The sequence below is a fragment of the Argentina silus genome (genome assembly GCF_951799395.1).
Source record: "Argentina silus genome assembly, chromosome: 5".
In the NCBI taxonomy this organism is placed as follows: domain Eukaryota; kingdom Metazoa; phylum Chordata; class Actinopteri; order Argentiniformes; family Argentinidae; genus Argentina; species Argentina silus.
The window spans coordinates 18,869,577-18,893,201 of record NC_139659.1 but is presented as its reverse complement, the minus strand read 5'-3'; the positions used below and the strand labels follow the sequence as shown (position 1 = coordinate 18,893,201).

Genomic DNA, 23,625 nt, shown 5'->3' with positions numbered 1-23,625 from the left:
CCAACCAACTCATCACTTGTAGGCTAAGCATATAGTTATATATTGTTGCACTACTTCCAAATCACTATAATTTCTTTAAGCAATTTTTGGATATATATATATATATTTTTCCTTTGCCAACTTATCAGTCTACGTGATCCAGGAAGGTAGGGCCGATGAAAGGATCCATCCCTTCCTCCAATTCCATGTCCGGCATCTCAATGTGTGGCAGGAAGAACTCATAGATGTCAGAGAGATCGATCTCACCCGATGCTGCTTCTTCGGGAGGGGGGGTCTGCAACATAGCCTCCTCAAATGTACCCCGGCTCCCCCATCCTTAGGCATTTCCTCCGGGGTACATTCCCACAGCACATATTCCGATTTTTTACTACAGCCTGGGTAATTCTGAGTGTGGGGTTGAGGCCGGGTAAAGGCCATACTAGACTCGCCCTCGGCGACAGATGGTGCTTCATCATACAGTAAGACAATGACTCAAAACATACTGCCATAGTAACTAGGGAGTTACTCAGAGCCAAAAAATGGAAAGGTCTTGACTGATCAATTACTTATGTTGCTCTTTCAATCATGCAGTTCATTATCATTACCTGCCCAGTAATGTATGGGCCTCAACTCATTGGTAATCCGGATTTGGTCATCTTCAACATTTCATATCTGGATCAGTGTGATCCAAGCTATTCGTTTTGAACAACTGGTTAAAAACTAAATCCGACGGATTGATTTAATTCTGGATAACCAAAAAAAGTTTTGAACAACCGGCTCCAGGTAGTATATCAATACATTGATTTCACCAATCCTGTGTTCTCTGGTCAGAGCAAATCAGGGCTTTTAAATCGACGTGCCATCGTCATATGTTGTTGCGTTAATGCGTACATTTATGCCGGAAGTGGAATCAAGGATGCATCTCTAGAAAAATGGCGACCGACAAAAGATATATGTTGACGTGTGTTTTTGTGTTGTTTATGTTATTTCTCAGCGAAAGCCATTGTAGGTTGCATCACCTAATACTTAAGGTATGTAGTTTAGAGTCCTATATTGCCTATTGCTATGTGCATCTCAGTACCTAGTCCTGGGGGCTTCCATTGCTAACCGCACATCATAGCTCAGCAGGCTAGCCGGGATGGAGACGAGCAAACGATCAGTCCGTATTCCATTCCTTGACCCAGACTCATAACGTTAGTGAGCTCTCTGTCTCTGGTACAGTCAGAGCTACCTTGTAGGAAAGTGTTAGCTAACGTTAGGCCATATTCATGGAATGATAGATCACTCTTATTCATCAGGCAAAATGATGAACAATTGACAGCGTTGATGACCTCAACATGTTTCTCTACGATTTCAGGATGACATTCGGCAGAAAGTCCACCTGAACACCTTCGGTTTTTACAAGCATGGTTACATGATCGTGAATATGTCCAGTCTGGCCTTCTCTGCGGATGTCACCAAGATTGACAGCTCCACGGTAAGACACATTGTGATCTGTTTTTGTAAGGGGTGAAGTCTTCATCTCTCACTTAGTTATGTTACTGTATTGTTTATGTGTTTGATGACAGGAGATTTTGTAAACAAATTATGTATAGTTTTAAATCATGGTTGGAAAAGCAATACTGCACTCGGGCACAACACAGGTCATGTATGTAGTGCTATTTTCCCGACTCTTTACATTTTGTTGGTGACCCTGCATGCACAAATCACTGATAGAATCCTAAGTTTATGTCTGCTTACTGTTTCAGATTGGATTTAGCCTAGATAGGACAAGCAGTAATGGCTTCTCCACGTATTTGGTAAGTATTCACTTTACTCGATTTTCACAGTACACAATAAAAGGTGTGGCATTTCCAGTTGTCAGTTCATAAATGTTTGTGGAAAATTAAATTGGCTCAAGACTACTGCTAGAAGTAAGGTAGCTGTTCTAACTCTTTCGGTATTCACTTGAAGTAGTAGCTCAGTTAGGAGTAAGGAAGTGTGTGTGTCTGTGTCTGTTTGGTTCATACATGTGCTCGAATACAGGATGAGGACCTCGACTACTGTGTCTTAAAGAAGACCCCTAGCAGTGAGGTTGCCGTGGCTATGCTGCTGTTTGACTTCCAGGACAATAAGTGAGTACTGACTGATTACCGCATAATTTTTGGCACCATCCTAAATCCCTGTAGTGTTGTTAACACATGTATGTGACTCAGGGTGAGGATGAAAATGTCAGCTGAGGAGGAGAACGTGTTCCCTGACATCATCCCCGGCTTCCCCAAGTTCAGAGAGACTGCAGGCCTCGAGACTGGAGCTGGTCAAGTGAAACCTGTCCAGGGGAATGAAGATGTCAACCCTCAGCCTGACCCAGTGGCTGACACTGGTGAAGGTAGGGATTCTCCACAGCCTTCCACAACCTTCTCGCTGATCTGTTTCCTTCATTCATCACTCACACTCACAAACAAACTCAAAGATTCATGCAAAAGTTGAAGTAAATAATGCCACATTCAGCTCACTATCAATAGCACAATTACTGTCTCAGTAGGAATGGAGCATGGCAGTATGGTCTGGATTTGAATTAGATAATGTAAGCATTGTCCTACATTCTTACTCAGAGAGTTGCAGATTGCCTACCCTCTGCCCCAGTTGATTTTCACATTGAAGCAATGATTGGAGCAGAGGCACTCACTCAATTGAGCAAATAATGCGCAAAATGTCTCAAAAGTGGAGCAATGGGAGCATGTGCATGATGATACTTAACTTGTAATGTCTAGATGACACACCATTTTGTGTTTGTATCCAGATGTTCTTAGATGTTGATCCTTTGTTTCTATCCGTTGTTCTCCATGTATTTTCAAACTCAGGTGAGAGTAAAACAAAGCGGGATGTTTCAGAGGTGAGAATATTCTTCAGCGTATTGATACTTGACTTAATATGTCCCCTGGTGTGCCAGATATGTCAGTCCCAAAGGATTTGTCTCTGATAATGGATTTTCCCATGTTATTAATCAAAGGCAAAATTAAGCAATTTTAATGATTGATATCTTGTCCTATTGCCTATTGTTGTTTCATCCAAAGTTGGTTTCTGATATTGCTCTTGTTACATTCACAGAAAAAGGTTGAGGTGCCTACTTACCCTCTCCATAAAAACAGCAACGGTGCATACTCCTTTCAGGTAAAGCTTTTTCACCGACAAGAGTTCTGCCAGATTCTCTTATCTTTAGTTTGCACAACAGATCACTGATGTGTTCCTCTTCTTCTTCTGTGTAAAGTTTCACTTCAATGTCAGCACAGACGACCAGCAAGGCCTGTATAACTTCTACTTTCATAACTGCTACAGCAAAGACACTCAAATGGTTGACCCACTCCGGTTCAGTATTGAGGTGAGTTTCTTTCTTTTAACCTCTTTGTAGTTTGTATATTTTGGAAATAGCCCCCTAGAGAAGTCCTGTGTAGGACCAGGATATATCCCTGACCAAATAACCAGACCAGGAAAATGGCCTGTATTCCTCACAAGTTCTCAACAGGTTTTTACTGGTCAGGTTAGACGGAAACCTCTTCGAAATGTATTTCTATTAATTTATCATGATCAATATAAATAATTTGAATCATTTCTCCAGGGACCCCATATCAACTCTGAAATCCGCATATTGAACATGTTGTCAAGATAGACAATGTATTGCAAATAAACCTTCAATAGAGTTGGCTACATACAATTGCTAAGGATTTCCCTTCAAACTCTGTCAATCTTTGGTGGGTTAGCCTTCTTAAAAGGGGAAGTTCACATGACAAAATTGGCCTAAGATACATTTCAGTCATGGGATTTTTCTTGCTTTAACCTCTGCATGATGATGATGATGATGATGATGATGCAATGCATCAGACTCTTATTGTATCTATCCCTATTCCCTACTGAATAAACAATTACAGAGAACAATTTAGCCTCCATGTACCTTCATCAGTAGATACCTCTTCCCCGTTCCCCATTCCTATGCTACTTCCAGATCAGCATCGAGGAGAAGAACCCTAACAGTTACCTGTCGGCTGGGGAGATCCCACTGCCCAAGCTCTACATCATCATGTCCATGTTCTTCTTTCTCATCGGTACCCTGTGGGTTCATGTTCTCCGCACACGCAGGTGAGCAGAAGTGTGTGTGTGTGTGTGTGTGTGTGTGTGTGTGTGTGTGTGTGTGTGTGTGTGTGTGTGTGTGTGTGTGTGTGTGTGTGTGTGTGTGTGTGTGTGTGTGTGTGTGTGTGTGTGTGTGTGTGTGTGTGTGTGTGTGCGCTGGCGTTTTCTGTGACACAGAAAATAAAATATTAGGACTCACCAGAGGACAATTAACTTAGTTTTTAACATGGCCTCCTTGTTTCCATCCTTTTTCTCTCGTGTTCTCTGATCTGAAAGCGATGGGATGAATGTAAGCAATATGGTGAAAATGAATGCTGACAGTTGATGTGGTCCATCACATAGGTCAAACTAATCTCGTAAGGATGGGGAGATGGGATGTAGAAAGAATGAACCCCCCCCCCAGCCTCTCTGGCCTCCACCCTAGACACATGAATAGATCTGAAAGGACCGGATAGGTATCAGACAGATGGTAGAAGCTCCTCCTTGCCCTCTCATAGGCCAGGTGGAAGCTTTGCGATGTTGCTTATACCTATCCAATCCTGCCTCCAGTATGCAAAGTCTTGGGAGATGGTGCTTGGGGGTCTGTATCGACGTTTTAGGGACAGTTCTTTCCCAAGTTCAGTAAATATGCTTTATTAATGGCTTGCTTCTCTCCCCTCTCTCCTCGTTTTCTCTCTCTCTCTCTCTCTCTGCTCTTTGTTTTCCTCTGCAGTGCTGATGTTTATAAGATCCACTGGCTCATGGCGACACTGCCTTTCACCAAGTGTCTCTCGCTTATCTTCCACGCAGTGAGCATTGACAGTAGTTTGTACTACCTTGTTTTGATGGTGTTGAAAAAAATTGCTTCATACCCTCATCACACTTTCTCTTCCAGATTGACTACCACTACATCTCAAATCAGGGCTTTCCCATTGAAGGATGGGCCGTGGTCTACTATATAACTCACCTGTAAGTCCTACTCCAAAATAAACACCTTTAAAATACACCTTTTATCCACTTAACAGTGTGTAAAAAGATAAGGTTTTACTTCAGAATGTGAGGTGGTTTATGAAATGATACACTTTTTGTGAGTCAGAATATCTGAATGAGTAACTCTTTTGTCATTGTTGTGACTCTTCTTTCTCCTTATCAAACCACAAAGTTCTTTCACATGATATGATCAGTAAATGTATTTCCCCCATCCAGACTGAAGGGGGCGCTCTTGTTCATCACCATTGCTCTGATAGGGACTGGCTGGGCCTTTGTCAAACATATCCTCTCAGATAAGGACAAGAAGATCTTTATGATTGTCATCCCACTACAGGTAAAACACTGTTAATGAAGGTCTGTCTAACAGCACTTTTTGAAGTGCTCAAAACAGGTTACATTGTAAATAGGGAACTCAGTTTAGCCATTATCAGTGTTTAGCACCAATGTGAGGTAAAACATTTTGTGTTGCTTGCGGCAACCTACAAACTCAAACTTCACAGATGAGTGGTTACTTACTTCCTTCAAATGGTTATGCACTTAAACTATGCCTAACTTTCCTCCATCTGCCAATATGTGATTTTTCCTACATCAACCTCCTAATCTTACATTATTGACATTGACCTTCACTTAAACTGATGTCCTGGTAAGGGTTAGGAATGTAGGTGTAGTGTGTCCCCTTAGTCGCTCCCACCCAAGGGCAACCTTTACCCGGAGCACCGATCGCACCCCAGCTGTGACCTTTTGACCCCCCAGGTGCTGGCCAATGTGGCGTACATCATCATCGAGTCGACAGAAGAGGGCACCACCGAGTACGGCCTGTGGAAGGAGGTTCTCTTCCTGGTGGATCTTCTCTGCTGTGGGGCCATCCTCTTCCCCGTGGTCTGGTAAGTCGAGTCCACAGCTAGCATTCCCTCCCCCCCCCCGCAATTGTTTATTTCGGGCAGGCGCAGAGGCCCCCGAATCAGCCTCCATGGCATCTGTAATTTATATTGGTTTAGTTTTATTTATTCGTCATGAATGATAGAAAAAAACCATCAACATTGTCTGCCTGGTTGTACATCAATATGTCTGTAAAACAACATTTTAATAATAACATTTACTATACATTACAGAGACTGCAGTCATACAAAAACATACGTTTGTATTGCATTTTAAAGGCAAGGTTGTACAAAAATGTGTTGCCACTATTGAGTCAATAGCCTTGTTCTGCTGCCTTTAATTTTGCCTCTGCACTTGATTATACAATTATATACACATTAATGCATTTCATGATGAACACATTATTGTGACGCAACTTGATTCAATATGTACTGCAACCGGGTGCATGCTTGCAATGTATGTCACTGAAAGCCACTAACTGGTTAAGAACCTCATAATGCAATACATGTTAACCTTTTCAAAGACAAAAATACAATTATACATAAGGTCAGAGATTGTATATTCCTTTAAAGAGGCTTTGATAATGTCATCACATGTCTGATAGTACCTCACACTACTTCACTTCCCCCAGATTAGAATAAGAAGTCAATGGTAATGCCATTAGAAACTGGCCACCCTGTTCCAGTTTTGGTTGGTTGGGATTACTCTCCTTTCTCTGGTCCACAGGTCGATCCGACATTTACAAGAGGCCTCAGCCACAGATGGCAAAGGTAAGGCTGCCTTTCACTTATTAACCATTTATTTTGTGTGTTAATTTGTGTGCCACTCTACAGATGGGTCCCATATTGCAACAGCACATGGTACTGCAGTATAAGTGAGGGTTAACTTCAGTCTCTCTTATCAGAGAAGACCTACCACGTTTTCCCAGCTCTGTATAGGTTAAAGAGTTCTCGTTGATGCGTAAAACCAGTGACTCCATATGTACAAAAAGGCAGTGTGGTACACGCACAAATAGAATATAGAAAGCTTTCTTTTCTGCACACAGGAGAAAGTGGACAAAGACGTTTCGGAAAGGTTGCCTTTTCTTTATTCAAATTCACACAGCATTTGAACTCAAATCATCCTCCTATCAGCAAAATTTCTGTGGTTCCACTCCTACCATAAACTTGAAATTGAAATGTTATTGGGGAACCCATGCATTCTTACAGCAACAACTCATAAAAGTTTAAGAGATTCCAAAGGTTTTTGGAAAGGCCGTTTAAGTGAAAAAACATCAGTCTGTGAATATTTAAGGGAGAGGGTAGACACTAAATCCACATCTAGGTCATGGCCAGAATTATTTTTAACTTCCCTTCCCTAAAAGCATAGTTGAATAGTGAAAGCTGTGCTGTCATAGCTGGATGCTTCCACGAATAATAACTTATTCATCGCTCTAACCTTCGCTGTTCCGTGCTTCATAGTGCATACTTTTATACCTTCCTACTATATATAGAAGTTCAGATACGTCATAAACATTGATCAGCTATTAAGGAGATTGATATCTGCACCCAAAAAGTGGGTAGTAGAGAATTATGCCTACTGGAAGAGGAACCTTCTCTGAGACCTTAAATATCAAGTCATTTCTGGGTGGAAGTTAAGTAACTTAATACAATTATTTGCAATCAAAGAGACCAAAAGTAGCTTTTGTTCTAACCACAATTTCTAAAGCCAACAGACATGACTGTCTTGGCATTTTGATTGACAGACATTTTGACTGATTGTCCCCTTCCTCTTTGTAGCTTTGTTATTCAGCTGTCTGCAATATTTACCGATCAGTTAGCTAGCTTTGCTAGTGAGCTGACACATGCAGAGATCCTAAAAGAGTGACTGGATGTACTTTGATCACCTTAAGTGAAAAACGGCAGTCTCACCACTTGCTTGGAAAGGAACTGACTGAAAGCTGACTGAGCACTTGATCCCTATGATGGTGCCTGCCAAATCTTCTTGGCCTCCTCCAGACTTCCCGTCTGTCAACCATATAGTCTGCAGATGCCAGCCATCCTGTAAATGTCAAGCAGGCCCAAAGAGGCAACAGATCTCTATTGACTCATTGGAGAAGAGAAAATAAACACGTCGTAGTGGAGTGAAATGGTGTACCTCTACCAGATAAAGTTGTTTGAAGTTACAATGACTCGTTAGACCTTTTTAACCCTTTCAACACGGAATTGTAGAATTGGTCCTAAATCTTGATTGTTGTCCAGAGGTTATTCTTCTGTCAGATAGGAAGGAATAGTGAGTAAATATAATAGTAATGTATTATTTTGAGGCTATGCAGTGTCCATATTTGAGTGCGTGGTCGCTGCAGTGCCGCTAGCCCAACTTAACATAGCATGCCCACTCTCACGGTTTGGTACGTCTGCATGATGCCTCCTGATTCCGCACTGCCTTCTCCTGTGGCACAGAGATACCGAGGTAATCCAGTAGCTGTTAAACCACCTGTGCCTTTTTTTAATCAAGTTTTTTTTGCACTGTTAGTATTTATAGATCCACCTGCAGGAGCGATCTGTCTGTCACACATGCTTGTGCACCAGCCCACGCACACACACACACTCGCATGAACATTTATGAAAATATCTGTTGGCTCTACTTGTCATGATGATTGTCATAGGCGGTTTGAACCCTAGTTGACACGTCATGACATGCTGTCACATTCCCTTCTTTAATTGTCCTTCATTGAAATGAGGTCAGGAAATGAGTTTTTTTTCATCCTCCGCCATTTATTCTTCAGTAAAAGATGAAACATGGCCAGCAGTCTTTATATATCCCTGCCCTAAATCCTCTAGCCTAGGAACTCACAATACGTTGTGAAAAAAGTATTGTGATGCCCTTGGGTGCGTTAATGAAAGTAGTCCAAGGCCGTTTTTATTGAATTCAAAATTATTGAAATGCTGAGGTTTTGAAAGACAACACAAAGAATTGCCAATTTTCTCATGACATCCGAATGTTGTCTGTATTAGACGATTCCTAACGTAACTCTTTCGACTGGTACTGGAAGACTTTGATGTTGACATTTATCATTATGCAGTGTCTGTTCTGGCTCACTGTGGAATACCGTTTCAGGAGACTAAGATGATTGCCTGTGAACTCCAGACACCCTAGGGCCTAGCTACAATGGTTTAATTAATCACAAAGTCGACTTGCGCTTAATTCTGCTGATTGACACCAACCCTAGGCTTTAATTGGAATTTATTCGCCAGCTGAGAAATGAAGACATTTTCCTTCTCCTCCGGCACCTCAAAGTAAAGTAAGAAAAGGGCAGCATTTACGTGAAAGTGCACCGCCACATCTTTAAAGTCTCCTCCGCTGTTAGTCTTTCTAATTAAATTGCTTTTACAGCTCCGAAGGGCTAACAAAGATTGACATGGCAGTAGAGAAAGATGGTTTTAACTCAACACTATTCAATTAAGTCAGCCGACTTTTTTCTGTTAGGCTGTGACATGGCCACCTGTGACCTGTCATTGGTTTCTTTTTTCGCTGCCTGCCCTGAGTCAGTGAATGATGGCCGAGTGCAAGTCCTCTCTCGGTATGTAGCAGGTGACCTTTCGGCCTCACAGCTGCCCCTGGTTTTTTCGTTGTCCGTTCTGTTGAAGGATCAATAGTACCAGGTTCTAAATGCCATTGCTTTTGTGTCTGAGACAACAAATTGATTTTACGATCTTGTTCTGAAGTTGTTTTGTTGAACTCCCTCCTTCTCCCAAGATGTTCACCATATATAATTCATGTTTTTCTATTTGAAGTGTAGGCTCCTTCATTAATTGGCCATTCTACTCAATCTCGCGGGATTTCATTAGACCAGGCAACAGTGAGAAAAGTCTGGAGACTAAATATATATTTCAATACCCAAGGCCCAAAACTTTTAATCTGGATCAGAATGATTAATTATTTAGAATTGAATAACCAACCTAGAGCCGTTTCAGAAGTCTCTCTTTATGGTAAGTATTCCGAATAGGCAATGGCATGTGCTGGCTTGCAATGTCACTGCATTCTCACTGCTTTAAAAGGTGCAATCTGCTGTTCCATTTGTTTTTATATAAAAGGTATTCACTTGGCAGCATTGAGGGTGAAGGTCTTTGTGAGTGCATTGTGCACTGCCTAAATAGAACAATGTTTTTTTGTGTTCATGGTTTAAATTTCCCAAAATGTTTGTATTCATTTTTGCGTCTCATAGCCAGACTGCATCTGTAAAATATCCCTTAGGTCCTAACTAGGCCAGTATGAGATTCACACTTCACACCCAGCTTCCACTTTTGAAGGCTCCACTTTTGGAGTTATACAGTCATTTATCATTCTCTCACTATGACTATATGTCCTCCATTTCCCCCCTGCAGTCACATTTTTGTTGGAAGGAGTTCAGAATGCATTAGGGCACTTTTGCACAGTCATTATATTCAACACTCCATTTTCTCTTATGGGTCTTTGTGTCGTTCAACCATTTATCGGGCCAATGTATGTTTGTGTACAGTTGGGTGGGTATTGGCAAATGTAACTGCCACTGAGCTATTTTAATTACCACAGAATTCAACTAACTCAGTGGAACTGTGGCAGTTTTGTTTGCCAGGACCCACCCATTTGTTAACAGTAGGCCCTTACTGTGAATGGAAAGAGAGATTGATGGAGTGCGCCTTTAAACGTTTTTGGGCTAGTTTCCTTGACCCAGATTAGGCCCTCTAGAAAGTGATCTATAGTCCTGTACTATGCTAAATATGTGTCCTGAAAACTATCCCTTGAAGTACAGTATAAGCAAATAGGCAAGATTTTTTTATTTTTTATTATTCTTTTTGTATTTTTTTTTTTTTTGAAGATGCTCTACTTAAAGCAAACTTTGATCCTTTTTTCCTCCTAACTGCTGAGCTGAGTTTATTTTTGGAGTTGATGGACCATGTCAGACTCACACACACGTTACTGAAAAGCTCTCTTGGGATTTAGGACTCGCCGGGTGACTAACTAACGTTGCTTCTCTTTGTCCTTTTTGAAGCTGCCATCAATCTTGCCCAGCTGAAGCTCTTCAGGCACTACTATGTGATGGTAAGGTTCTTCTTTCATGCTCTGAAAACACAGACACACACACACACCAAGACACACACACACACCAAGACACAGATTTAGATCAGTGAATAGACACACACACACACACACACACATACACATACACATACACATACACATACACATACACACACATACACAGCCACATCAAATACATATTTCAAGACACACACACACATTTTTTTAAGTGTATCTGCAAGTCCATTGTGTGGTTGTGTCTACATCTCTCAGTACCTCTTTACTGTAGGGTATATATGCATGGGCCTTATCAGATGTCTGTCTCTCTATTGATATTCATGAATAGTCATGTATGAAAATCCTTTCATGAAGCTGTTATTATTACATTACATTATACATTATTACTGCTCTCATTTTCTTCTTCATGCTCTTACTGTAATGACCACTCAGCAGTCCAAATAGGATGTATTACACACACACACACACACACACACACACACACACACACACACACACACACACATGTATTGATTTTGAGATTGCTTGCTTCTACAACCTCGCTGATTGTAGCTTGTAAATGTATTTGCTTTCCATGCTACCCCTTGGGATAATCATTGTCCTCTTGTTTTCTCTCTATCTCTCTCCTGCAGATTGTATGCTATATATATTTTACCCGTATAATAGCCATTCTCATCAAGTTCATCGTCCCTTTCCAGTGGAAGTGGCTGTACCAGGTGAGTTAATTTTTACACTGTTTTGTGAACAGCATTAATTTTAGCTCTTGGATTTCTTGTCTTTTCACAATCTACCCTCCCTCCTCGGTAGCTATTGGATGAGCTTGCTACGTTAGCGTTCTTCTTCCTGACGGGCCACAAGTTCCGTCCGGCCTCCTACAACCCCTACCTGCTGCTGTCTGTGGAGGATGAGGAGGACTTGGAGATGGAGGATGTGTAAGTAGCAACACGTCAGAACTTTCAATCAAGCTGAAGAAGTCATATTTTGTTTTCCATGTGACTGGTTTGAAAAGCCACTTATAACTGAACATATTCCACACAAGACACTTTTGACCTTAAAATCGTTGTCTAGATCACGGTACGAATGTATGTGAAAGGCTATTTTCTCACTTATTTGCTCAAATTGGATATTTAGACAACAAAGAGCAGTTATACAGTGCCCTCCATAAGTATTGGAAAGAGGAAGTCGAAATCCACTTAGTATGAAGGTAGAAGTAAAAAGTAAGAAAGTACTATTACAGTCTTGTTAGTCTCAAGTAGCCTTACCGTCCAATTACATTGTTCGCACACCTCCTCTGGAGGTCAGTAGAAGTTTGTATTAGCCAATTCCGGAATGGATTGCTGGCAGTGAGCGGCTGGCTGCAAGAGTTCACATTTTGATTGGCTTTGTGCAGAAGCTATGTTTCAAGAACAACAACTGTTATTCTTGAGAAGAGCAAATTAGTTGGCCAATCAACTTAACAAACATTGCTAGCAAGCTATGTTTTTGAAAATGGACATTGCTGAAGTGATCTTATTTTTCCTGGAATTATAATTCAGTTGTTGGAACACTACCAACATGGGGATCAGTGAAAATGATTGGCTGTTCCGTTTTGAGCTGCCTATTGACTTGTTGGGTGTATGGCAAGCATGTTGGAGGTCTCCACTCCTCTGTAGAGAATGTCTGCCTCAAACCTCCCCAGGCTTTCTGAACAAGGTTCGATTGGGAGACTGGGAGCCAAGGTTACGGTCAGAGTCCTCACACTGTGAACCAGAGGCCCTTTGTTCCACTCCTTTGTTCCACTTCTCCAGCTGTGTGGCTTTGCTTCTGCCCACTCAGGTGCCACCTGTGTCACACCCCTGAGAGAGCAAAACACAGCTTCTAGCACCTGAGACAATGGCTGTATACAGTTGGCTTCAGTTGTTGCCGATATACAGTGCCTTTGGAAAGTATTCAGACCCCTTTTTCCACATTTTGTTGTGTTATAGACTCAATTTAAAATGGATTAAATTAAAAGAATTTGCCATCAATCCACACACAATACCCTAGAATGAAAAGCAAAAACGGGTTTTTAGACATTTCTGTGAATTTATTAAAATTTAAATACAGAAATACCTCATGTACATAAGTGTTCAGACCCTTTGCAATGACACTCTTAAAATTAGCTAAAATGCAAAAATGTCATCAACAAATCACTCAATTGAATTGAGTTCAACTTAATGCAAGTTCATATAATTTTGGAATTAATATCTTTGTTTTTATAGGGTCTCTGATTTGCATAGGAATCAATTACACACTATGTGGATCAGGTTGTCATTACAAACTGAGCAAATGGAGAGGAACAAAACTACTCAGGAATGCGACCCTGAGGCCTGGGGAGACTTACAAAAATCTACAAAGTTGAATGGTGGAGCGGAAAAAGCACAGTCAATGGGACAACATCAGTCACTCTACAAAATTGATCTATAACCAAGTGGCCAAAAATAATCCCTTAATGGAAAATAAACTCTCATATCCATAATTGTGTTTGCAACAATGAATTCAAGTGATACAGCAAAGAAAGTGGCTGGAAATGTGTTTATTTGGTTTTACTACAAAGGATTAAGTTTGGTGCAAATCCAGCACCATCTCTCATGTGAAGAATAGTGGTAGTGGTAGCTGCATCAAGTTATGGGTATGTTGGTCACTGGCAGGGACTGGGGAGTTTGTCAGGGTCAAGAGAAAATTATGAAATTCCCTGAGTTGGGAGTGACATCCTAATCTACACAGTGTGTAATTGATTCATCTACAAATCAGAGACCCTATAAAAACAAAATTCAAAAATTACATTAACTATTATCCATGCATTATGGACTCAATTCAACTTATTGAGTGATTTGTTGATGACATTTTTGCATTTTAGCTAATTTTAAGAGTGTCATAGCAAAGGGTCTGAATACTTATGTACATTTCTAGAAACGTGTTTTCGCTTTGTCATTCTGGGCTATTGTGTGTGGATTAATGGCAAATTCTTTTAATTTAATCCATTTTAAATTGAGTCTATAACACAACAAAATGTGGAAAAAGTGAAGGGGTCTGAATACTTTCCGAAGGCACTGTAAATCTTAATATGTACAGCTGATATGCAGATCCCAATTCTACCTGACAGAGAGTCATAGCTGTTTTACACAATGCATTCCTCTCTGTCCATTCTGAATCTAGGACCCTGGGAGGCAACCCAATTACCGGGACATTGCTAGTCACTGCACCTGCTCTAGCCTATATACAGCCTCAGTCCTGCTTCCGTTTAGCTTTCTTTTCTTTTTTTCTTTTTCATTTTTTCATTTTTTTTTTACCCCAAGATCTGTTTTTAGAGCTTTGGTATCTTGACATCCCAGAGATACTTAATCAATGTCCCTCTCCTCCTCCTGGGTTTTCTTTATCTTTCCATCTCTCCATTTATCTTTTTTTTTTTTTTCTCTCTGTCGGGGTCACAATAGAGATCGTCCCTCTCGTCTCCCGTCCCGTCCCTCCCATGTCCCGTCACTTCGTTTTGAACTCTACCATGACACCATCCTCCTTTCCCCCATTTTTTATTTTTTTTATTTTTTGGTTGCTCTCTGAACCTTTCCAGAAATAACCTTCGCTGGTGGCACTGTATGTCCTTGCCCCCCCTTTCCCTCTACCTCTTCTTTGTTTTTTTCTCCTTCTGTTGCTTTCTTAAACGTGTGCAAGCAATTTCATGCACTACAGGTTGAGCATAGGAAAGGTGGTTAGTATTCTTGTGGAGGTGTCCCCTGAAATGGAATACAATATTCTATTGGAATTCTAAAGATGCCAGACAGATGCATCAATAAATGTGTGATTTGTTCCACATTGCTGACCTGATACTAAGGGCAACAGCATTTTTCACTAACCAGCTTTCACTAAGCTCGTACCTTTCACCCATATAACTTAAAATCAAAACTGACATGGGCCCAGGGGCTAAAAGAATAATGGGCCCACTGCATGTTAAACATGGCATTTGTCTGTGATGGTGCCTGATACAGGTTAGACTCTGGCTGGTTGCTCTATGGGACAAGAAGCAGGAGTGTCAGGTGCTGCTGGTAAACTGGGTCTAGGCTGCGTCCTCCCAGTCTGTCCCTCCACCCACCCCCCTCTCTTCCTCTTTCTGCCTCCCAGCATCCCTTGTCCTTCCTGCCTGGATGCCCAGAACTGGGTCGCAAGCCTAGGGAGCTGGCATCCCACCCACAGGCCTGCGAGTTGCAGGGAGAGTAGACACACACACACACACACACACACACACGCACACACACACGCACACACACACGTAGATGTGAAAAAACTGAAAGAACTGAACAAATAAAATCACATTCTAGTTCTATACAGGTCCACTGTATAGCTGTTACCGATGTGTGTAAATTAAGTATGTCTGTTCCTTTAACCTTCCACTGATCATGAGGGGAAGATAACAGAGAAGTTTATTTGGACATGGTCTGAGACTCCAGACTAGTGAGATTGGTAGCAGGAGCGTGCCTCGCTTTGGGGTTTGGGGCTGTGTGGGGTTTCCCTACAACTGTCTAGAGAGCGCCGTCTATATCTATCTCCTATTTGCCTGGATGTGAACTCTCTCTCAGTTTTAGGAAATACATTTTGTTGACAACGGCGGCACCAATGAATGCGCATGAATTAAAGATGGGCTGTATGCTTGTGGAGCAGCCTGAAGGAAAGTGGAACGTTCTGAATATTTCAAATCTTTATGGCTTATCCAGACTCCGGGCCCATTTTGGGGGGGGTCGGAAGGTTCTCGGTTTCACTCAACCTCTAAGGAAAAAGTTGTCAAAAATATGGTCAAACTGAAATTTGCTTTATTATGTGTTGGCAAATTTAAATACATGGGGCGACACTAAAGGCAAAAGTTTGATACCATAACTTTACTGTATCACATACAGTATTCTCACAGTTTACTATTAATTTGCATAAGTTGTCATCGCCTTTTCGTGAGTACGTAGTTTAAAAATAGAGGTTTTAATTACAATTCTGGCAGGCATTGTAATAATATGTCGCTTTTACACCTTTTTAGCTGCCGTCAAACTGTCACCTGTACTGTTTCACTGAAGAAAGTGAAAATGGCTTTTTACAATAAATGGTGTGTATTCCTTTTCTGTGGCCTCCTCAGAATAAGCACGTCAACGGCAATGGGTGACGGAGTGAAGAAGGTGAAGAAGGTGTCGAATGGACCGTCAGAGGAGAGGGAGAGCATGGCCTGATGAGGAGATGCTTTCGCGAAACATGGCATCTCTGGACCTTGGGACTATAGGTGTGGCGGACACTCTTGGCCCAGATGGGAATTCTACATCTGCTTCACCCGAGTGTGGGTAGCAGCCCCTATATCAACAGAGGGATCCACAACTATTACGCAATGGTGGTCCTAACTGTACGTGTATAAATGTATATTATGTATGCAAAGGTGTTATGAATTTGAAATTGGATTCCCTTTGATGCTACAGTCATCTGGGGGCTCAATAAGCAAGTCCACATGTCCTTGGTTGTTTAAATCGATAAGCTTGGAGGGCTGCTTGATCAATACTTTTTTGATCAAGTTTTACTTTTTTAATTTCTATTTATTTTGAACGTGCATACAACACATCTCATTTGATTTGCCACACACACACACACACACACATTAGAGTTCAGAAGCAGCTGAACTGCAATGTGAACACATTGTTGAAATCCTGTGGTTACAGAGACGTTGTATATGTATCCCTTCTCAGAAACAATGAGGGAAGGACTTGAATTGTGGTTCTCACAACATATGTGAAATAAACAGACTAATTTATTTTATATTCACTTGATAAGCTATTCTTTGAGTTCTGCTGTTTGTGCTTTCTTCCTTTTGGTTGTGATGTTTCATCTGTAGTGGAGTAGTACTGTGACTATGTAAAAAGTGAGTGAGATGTTTACATTTCAAGTTGGCCATAGTGGGTCAAAGTTTCCTGCCTGATGAGTTAGCTTGTGGCTTGCGATCAATCGTGTCAGCTGAACAGTAATTTTCAGGGAAGGTCTGTCAGCCTGCTCAGTTTATTTTCTGGTTGTGATGAAACATGCCTTAGAAGCATATTCGTAATGGTTAATTCTGCTTAAAAACATTTTAATGTTACACTATAGAAAATATAATGCTTTTTATCGTTTCTCCATACGGTCAGAGATGACAGATGAATGAATGTAATTAAAATCGATATGGCCAAAGCGGAGGCCCACATCTTTCGTGGGAGGGAAGGTGGATGATGACAGTATTTCTTTATTAAAATGTTGCAGTACTACTGTATATTTTGTACAATAATCTAAAACTCTAAGTCAGAAAGTGGGGTCAAACAATAACTAAATAAAGTGGATCACAGCTCTTTGTTGTTTTTATTTAATTAGTTTATTTCATTTTGTGGTTTGCATTGCACATAAGCTGTTTGTTGAAAGACTTCATACAAAGATCAATTGTAAAGATTGCTAAAATTGTGGAATACAACAACAGTATGTAAATATCCTTTGTTCATAAAGTCCATTTTTGACCCTCCTTAATTGATTTCTGTCTTGAATGCATTCAACCATTTTGAAATGTTTTAAAGACTTGGTAGGAATATATTCTATTGTGAGTTGTTCACATGCAGTCTCTGGAAGAAAAAAAGGCATAGTCTTGTCTTCATTAATGTGAATGTAGAGCTTACCTGAAAACTAATTCTACCAACCTAGGTTGTGTGGCAATAAAATGATCTTCTGTCTTGTTCACATCAGAATATAAATCACCATCTTGGGAGAAAACGTCGGAACCCCATGTGAGGTCCCCTGAAAAGAATCATACTAACCTCTATGATTTGATAAATAAGACAATATTTTTTATTTTGTATGAAGACAAACAATTTGTATTGTACCTGTAGACTATATTGCAGTGTTTTGAGGTTTGAATTCAACCAAAAATAGCATATTTTATGTGATTAGAATACACTTGGACATCATTATTATGTGTTGGCATAACCTGCAATCAATTGTTAAGGTCACAGGAAATTATTGATGTTTGGACTATGGAGTCCCTGACTAAAATTAGTAAGGCTTAATCAGATGTTCTGTGTGAGGTTGCTTCAAAAACATGGGATGGAGCACAAATTGCAATCGTTTGTTATGGAGAGCACTGGAACAACCTGTCATGTGACACATTGGAGTGGTCTCACAAGTAGATCATAAATTAAGTCACGAGCAGGTCAAACAATGGAGAGAGATGAAAATAAAAAGTTCAAAATAGTTCATATGAAATGAACAAATGTTAAAGCTAACTGTGTAGAAACACTCCATTACTGAGAAAAATCTGCATGATTCTGCAACAGGCCAAGGAAGACTTCTACAGTGAGTGAAGAATGCTCACCATAAATAAGGAAAAACCAGGGGCGCTCAGTGGCGCACTAAGGCGCATACCATATTATCGCAAGGTCCCTGGTTCGATTCTGGCCATCGACATATCCTGCATGTCATCCCTCCTCTCTCTCACTCATCCTTCCTGTCAATCTCTACTATCTCTGTCCCAATAAAAGCAGAAATGCCCTAAAATATATATATAAAAATAAGGAAAAACCCAAAACAACTGTCCCACAGATCAGGAACACTCTCCAAGAGGTAGGCGTGAATGTATCACAGACTACCATCTGCAGAATACATCACCAGCCAAACTTGCAAGGTGCAAACCTCTAGTTATCCTCAAAAAGGATGATCAGGTTACAGTTTGCTAATAAATTACCTAAAAAGCCTACAGAGGTCTTGTGGACAGATAAGATGAATATTTTCATGTACCAGAGTGATCGCAAGAGGAACGTTTTGAGAAAAAAGGATCTGCCCAAGATTTACAGTATACCACCTCATCTGTGAAACATGGTGGAGCGGGTGCTATGTTTTGGGCATGTATAGCTGCCACAAGAACTGGCTAACTTGTCGTAATTTATGATGTTACTGCTGACAGCAGCAGCAGAAAGGCCTCAAACATACCGACATAGCAACTAGGGATTTCAGGCCTTAAAAAGTGCTCTTGACTGACCAAGTCATTCTTCAGATTTAAATCCAATCAATCATGCATTTAATTTCCTGATGATACGATTTTAGGCAACAATATCTCAACAACAACTGAAGATGGCTGTAGTACAGGCCTGGCAGAACATCACCAGAGAAGATACCCAGCGTCTGGTGGGGTCAATGGGTTGCGGACTTCAGGCAGTTATTGCAAGCAAATGATTGTAGACCAAATACTAAACATGAGTGCTTAATTTGGACATTTCACAAATCTGTCCCATTACTTTTGAAACAAGGGTTATGTACACCAATACCATCAACTAAAAGCTGAGAATCTCTTCTTTAACCTTATAGTCATTGTTTGATTTCAAATCCCAACTTTTGGAGTGTAGAGCCAAAAGAAGAAAACATGCTTCACTGTGCCATTACTTACACAGGGCACTGTAGTTGGTGAATCTGGATGCAAAATCACTGATAGCTGCTTTAACTGATCTAACTATAAATTCGAGAGTGATGATGAGTAAGAATGGAAAAAAACGGCCGTCATGCAGGCTAGTCATGCACGGCGTACAAAGCGTTAAAGATTATTTAAATTTTCTGAGAGCGCTTGTGTGATGACAAGTGGATGCGCTTGAGATCGGACTTATTTGGACTGGCGCTGTGGTCGGCGAGACAGAGAGGGGCAGGTGGAGGCTTCGCTTCAGGTACCGAAGTGAATGACTGATACAAATCAATTTTCCGCTTCAGATGTGAAGAGGGAAACCACATGCTACCATAATTTTTCTCAATTTTCGAACCAGTAAGAAGTAAACAGTAGGGTAAGTGTCAGTAATGTTAACCTGTGTGTTGAAATTAGACTTTTTAAAATATATTTGTTTACTTCTTATTTAACTGTAGTGATAGGCTAAATGATGTAGACATAAAACATAAACATAATCGATATGTTACAATGTTGCAAACAATGTGAAACGTATGACAACAGCAAAGGTTAAGGGAACCAATGAATAATATGCAATGCGTGGGTTAACCTTCTCTATTTGAGAGGCTCAGGCTACTGACAGACACATCCACAGGTGTTTGATGTTTGGTAACGTTTAATCGACAATAATAATCGACTTGCAGCTCCCAAATCTCATTTAAATGTACTGAACTAGGTGCAATTGATATGTGTTATATTGACAGTTGATGATTTAACCCCTCTTATCAATGGACACAATAAGTAATAATCACATTTTTCACTTCAACCCCTAATGTCTAACGATTTCTTTCCTCAAGCTCATGAAGAGCATGTCTGTCTTGATGGTAGGATTAACCTAGTTTGCTCTTCTCTTTTTCTGTGCAAAGTGTGTACTCATCTTCTTAGAGCACTAAGTGTGTGGTGCTTAACCAGCTCAGACCAAGGTAAAGTAGCGTCTGTTGTCAGCTGTGGTTGTGGGTTATTGACAGAGGGGAGTGGTGGTGCTTCACTCTCTCTATATCTCGGCAAGGCTGGATTATAGATTTGACCTCACTGACCACGGCAACTAGCTCCCTTGGAGAGAGCCATTGGTGGATTAGTAGGTTGAGGTCACCCAGTGAAGTGGCTCAGTGGCAGAGATGGACCTACTCATCATGTTGTGGTTAAGGGTGTATAGTTTGCATTTATGTCCTGCCATGAATCATGTCAAACTGACACATTTCGAGTGGAGAACAAGGAAGCCTGTCCCAATACCAGGAACATCTGCAGCGATAATCTGTTCGCTTTAACAGGCAGCTGTTGACTAGTATGCCCATCCATGAACTACACCCACCCTTTGGAAGCCTGCATTAGTAGCATGGTCCACAGGAACCACTCATCAGGTGATACACTGTCTATCTCTCTAAGTCTCTTTTATAACCCCTATAAATCATTGTTCACTCAGTGACCTACATACAGAGGTGGGACATATTAAAATAAAAACAACTACAGTAAGTCTTCATGTAGGATATGTGAGAGTGGATTATTCTGGGATGAAGAGAGAGAGAGTGTGAGAGAGAGAGAGAGAGAGAGTGTGAGAGAGAGAGAGAGAGAGAGAGAGAGAAAGGGGATGCCACAAAAGCTACTTTAGAAAAATGGCTTTCTGCATGGCTTGATAACGAGTATCTCAAGCGGTTTTTGATGTCTAGGGGAAAGATTATGTTACTGTTTATACCAGTTTAGGGATATGCCCACAAGAGCTACTGGGCCTAGCGGTAAATCTACAAAAGGTGGGCAAATGCACAAATACAGTATTACTCATTGGTTTCCTGCTACTATATGTGATGCCAAATATAACTGGAAGAAAGGTATTTTGGGTTGGCTGTTATTTCAGACAAATTACCTCAGTGGAGCCTACGTGTAGAGTTGCCTCACTGGGGGTGATTGTAACGTTGGGCACATTAAACATTATCAGGAGCAATTGCCTGATATTGCGAAAGTGTTTAACCTTTTCTAATCAGCCGCTCTCTCTCTCTGCTAAACATCGACTGAATGTTTGTTTCATCATTTGTTTCAACAATGCTGAGACTGCTTCCATAATATGCACCAGGGACGATGAACGTAGAGGATGATTACTGTTGTAATTTCCTTAATGGAAGTTAAGTAGGAATTAAGGCTTGAAAAAAGGCACAAAGGCATCTCAGGAGGAGCTGATGTTCAAATGAATAATGAACCACTGTCAATGTTCTTTGGTGGACTTAGAATGTTGGTGGCCACTGGCAAAAGTCAGTCTGAGCCCCCCGCCATGTTGGCAAATTTGGAGCAGATATAATTTAGAGCAGATATATTGCTATATTGAGTGCTATATTGACCTTTTAAAGTTGTGATTAATATACATTATCAATAAAGACATTCATATCTTACTAATGTCTTTATTTCTAAGTTATATAAGTTATATTCTTAAAGAATAAAGGGCTATATATCATTAATTTAAAAGTGAAAAAAGGGATGTACCAATCTCAGATTGCCACTTTAAAATGAGTGTCACACACTCAATTGTTTTTTTTTGGAACATGATATTGGTATCCTAAAACGCTGTGATGATCCTCTCTTCAACAGTGGCCTTGGTAAAATGTATTTTGGAGTGCATATGACTGGTTATGTAAAACAAAACAAAACAAAAAAAAACCCAGAGAGAGGATTTCATCTTTCACTGTCTCTGCTGCAAGCTGCTTGCACTCAGTGGGGGAACAGCAATGCATCAACTCGCACCACAGGGATTGAATAGTTAAAGTGGGCTTTACGAATACAAAATGTTTTAATTTTTCCATCCCTCAAAGGGAGTTGACTGGCAGGATAGTTTCCACATACTGTATATTCTGTTCATTATATAGTAGTTATTCCAAAACATATTTAAGATGGTGTAAAGTACACCAAAAGCATACAGGTATACGCAAAGTCCATTCGGTTTCAGATTGGGCTCTGTTGTCTTGAAAAGCTCTCCGGCTGCAGACAACGAGAAGCCACAGCTGCATCATTAGTTTGAGATCTCCTCTGTCTAGCACTACAAGCAAGGGCTGATGGGCCTGCCGCCCTGCATTTCAGGGAGCTGACGTCCTACTTCCTTGCTTCAACAGATAGCAGGAGCTGCCCGTCTCCAACCTTGCACCACAGGAAGGTCAAACCACTGCAGGGAATGCAGTACACAGGCAGTAAGTGACCTGAGCAGGGGACAAGCGAGGCCACTGCGACATCATCAGTGGGGGACAACTCCTGCTAAACGGCAGTCATCACACCACAACCTTGTTTGTTTCTCTCTCTCTCCCTCAGCTCCCTCTCTCTCTCCCTTTGCCCAGATCAGTAAAGAAACACACACACACACACACACACACACACACACACACACACACACACACACACACACACACACACACACACACACACACACACACACAGGCACACACACACACACACACACACACACACAGGCACACAGAGTACAAGTCTCAGTTGGGATCAGTCATTCTGCATTTTAGAAGATAAGAAAACTGGTCTAGCCCATGTTTCCTCTCCAATATGGTGTGGTAACTACAAGTTGCCAAGAACATTTTGTGTTTGCTCAGATATGCTGTTGACCACCACATTTTATGTCTTTTTCATCATACTGTATGCTTACTTTTGAATGTGTTTTCAAGTGGCTTATGCTCAGTTGCATTTCTTGTAATTCAAGAGTATACCACATGCTGATTTATTAGAGGATTTGATGAGAGAGAAATGATGGGAGCTTGCGCACAAGAACTGGTCTGCTTGTGCTGAAGAATATAAGCCATTGATCTTATTTGAGCAGAAATATTGGTTAACCACAGAGAGAGAGAGAGAGAGAGAGAGAGAAAGAGAGCTAGAAGGAGGAGGGGCTCCTGTTGCCAGGGACAACAGCATCAACACGTAGTTCGGCCACACACACACACGCACCCTTTTCCAGAGTGGTGAGGCAGCCAGCGAGCTTGCATCTCTAAGCCAGCTGTGTCACCTCGGTTTCTCCCCAGCCAGACTGGAGCGAGACCCCCCGGCGGGAGTGAGTTCCCTGGGCCTGGACGCTAAGCAGACCCCCCTCCTCCCTTCCTCCCTCCCTCCCTGATTCCCTGTGGGGAGCTCCAGCAGCGGCGAGACAGGATTGCAGGAAGCAGGAG

The 23,625-nt window shown here is 41.2% G+C and overlaps 1 protein-coding gene across 2 annotated transcripts; it reads left to right on the top strand.

Moving 5' to 3' along the window:
• Nucleotides 1-884: 884 nt before the first annotated feature.
• gpr107 (G protein-coupled receptor 107) lies at nucleotides 885-17,521 on the top strand (the record flags this gene model as incomplete). Of its 2 annotated transcripts, XM_083670376.1 has the most annotated exons (18): nucleotides 885-1,010; nucleotides 1,337-1,456; nucleotides 1,728-1,778; nucleotides 2,005-2,093; nucleotides 2,175-2,347; nucleotides 2,823-2,854; nucleotides 3,070-3,132; nucleotides 3,230-3,340; nucleotides 3,962-4,095; nucleotides 4,799-4,874; nucleotides 4,961-5,034; nucleotides 5,272-5,389; nucleotides 5,809-5,939; nucleotides 6,661-6,704; nucleotides 10,949-10,998; nucleotides 11,628-11,711; nucleotides 11,803-11,927; nucleotides 16,130-17,521. In XM_083670376.1, the coding sequence occupies exons 1-18, from the start codon at nucleotides 912-914 to the stop codon at nucleotides 16,218-16,220; spliced, it is 1,665 nt and encodes a 554-aa protein (XP_083526502.1). In that variant the 5' UTR covers nucleotides 885-911. The 2 variants fall into 2 exon arrangements, with proteins under 2 accessions (XP_083526502.1, XP_083526503.1); XM_083670377.1 differs by lacking the exon at nucleotides 16,130-17,521 and having other exon boundaries at nucleotides 11,803-11,931.
• Between the last annotated feature and the right edge of the window lie 6,104 nt (nucleotides 17,522-23,625).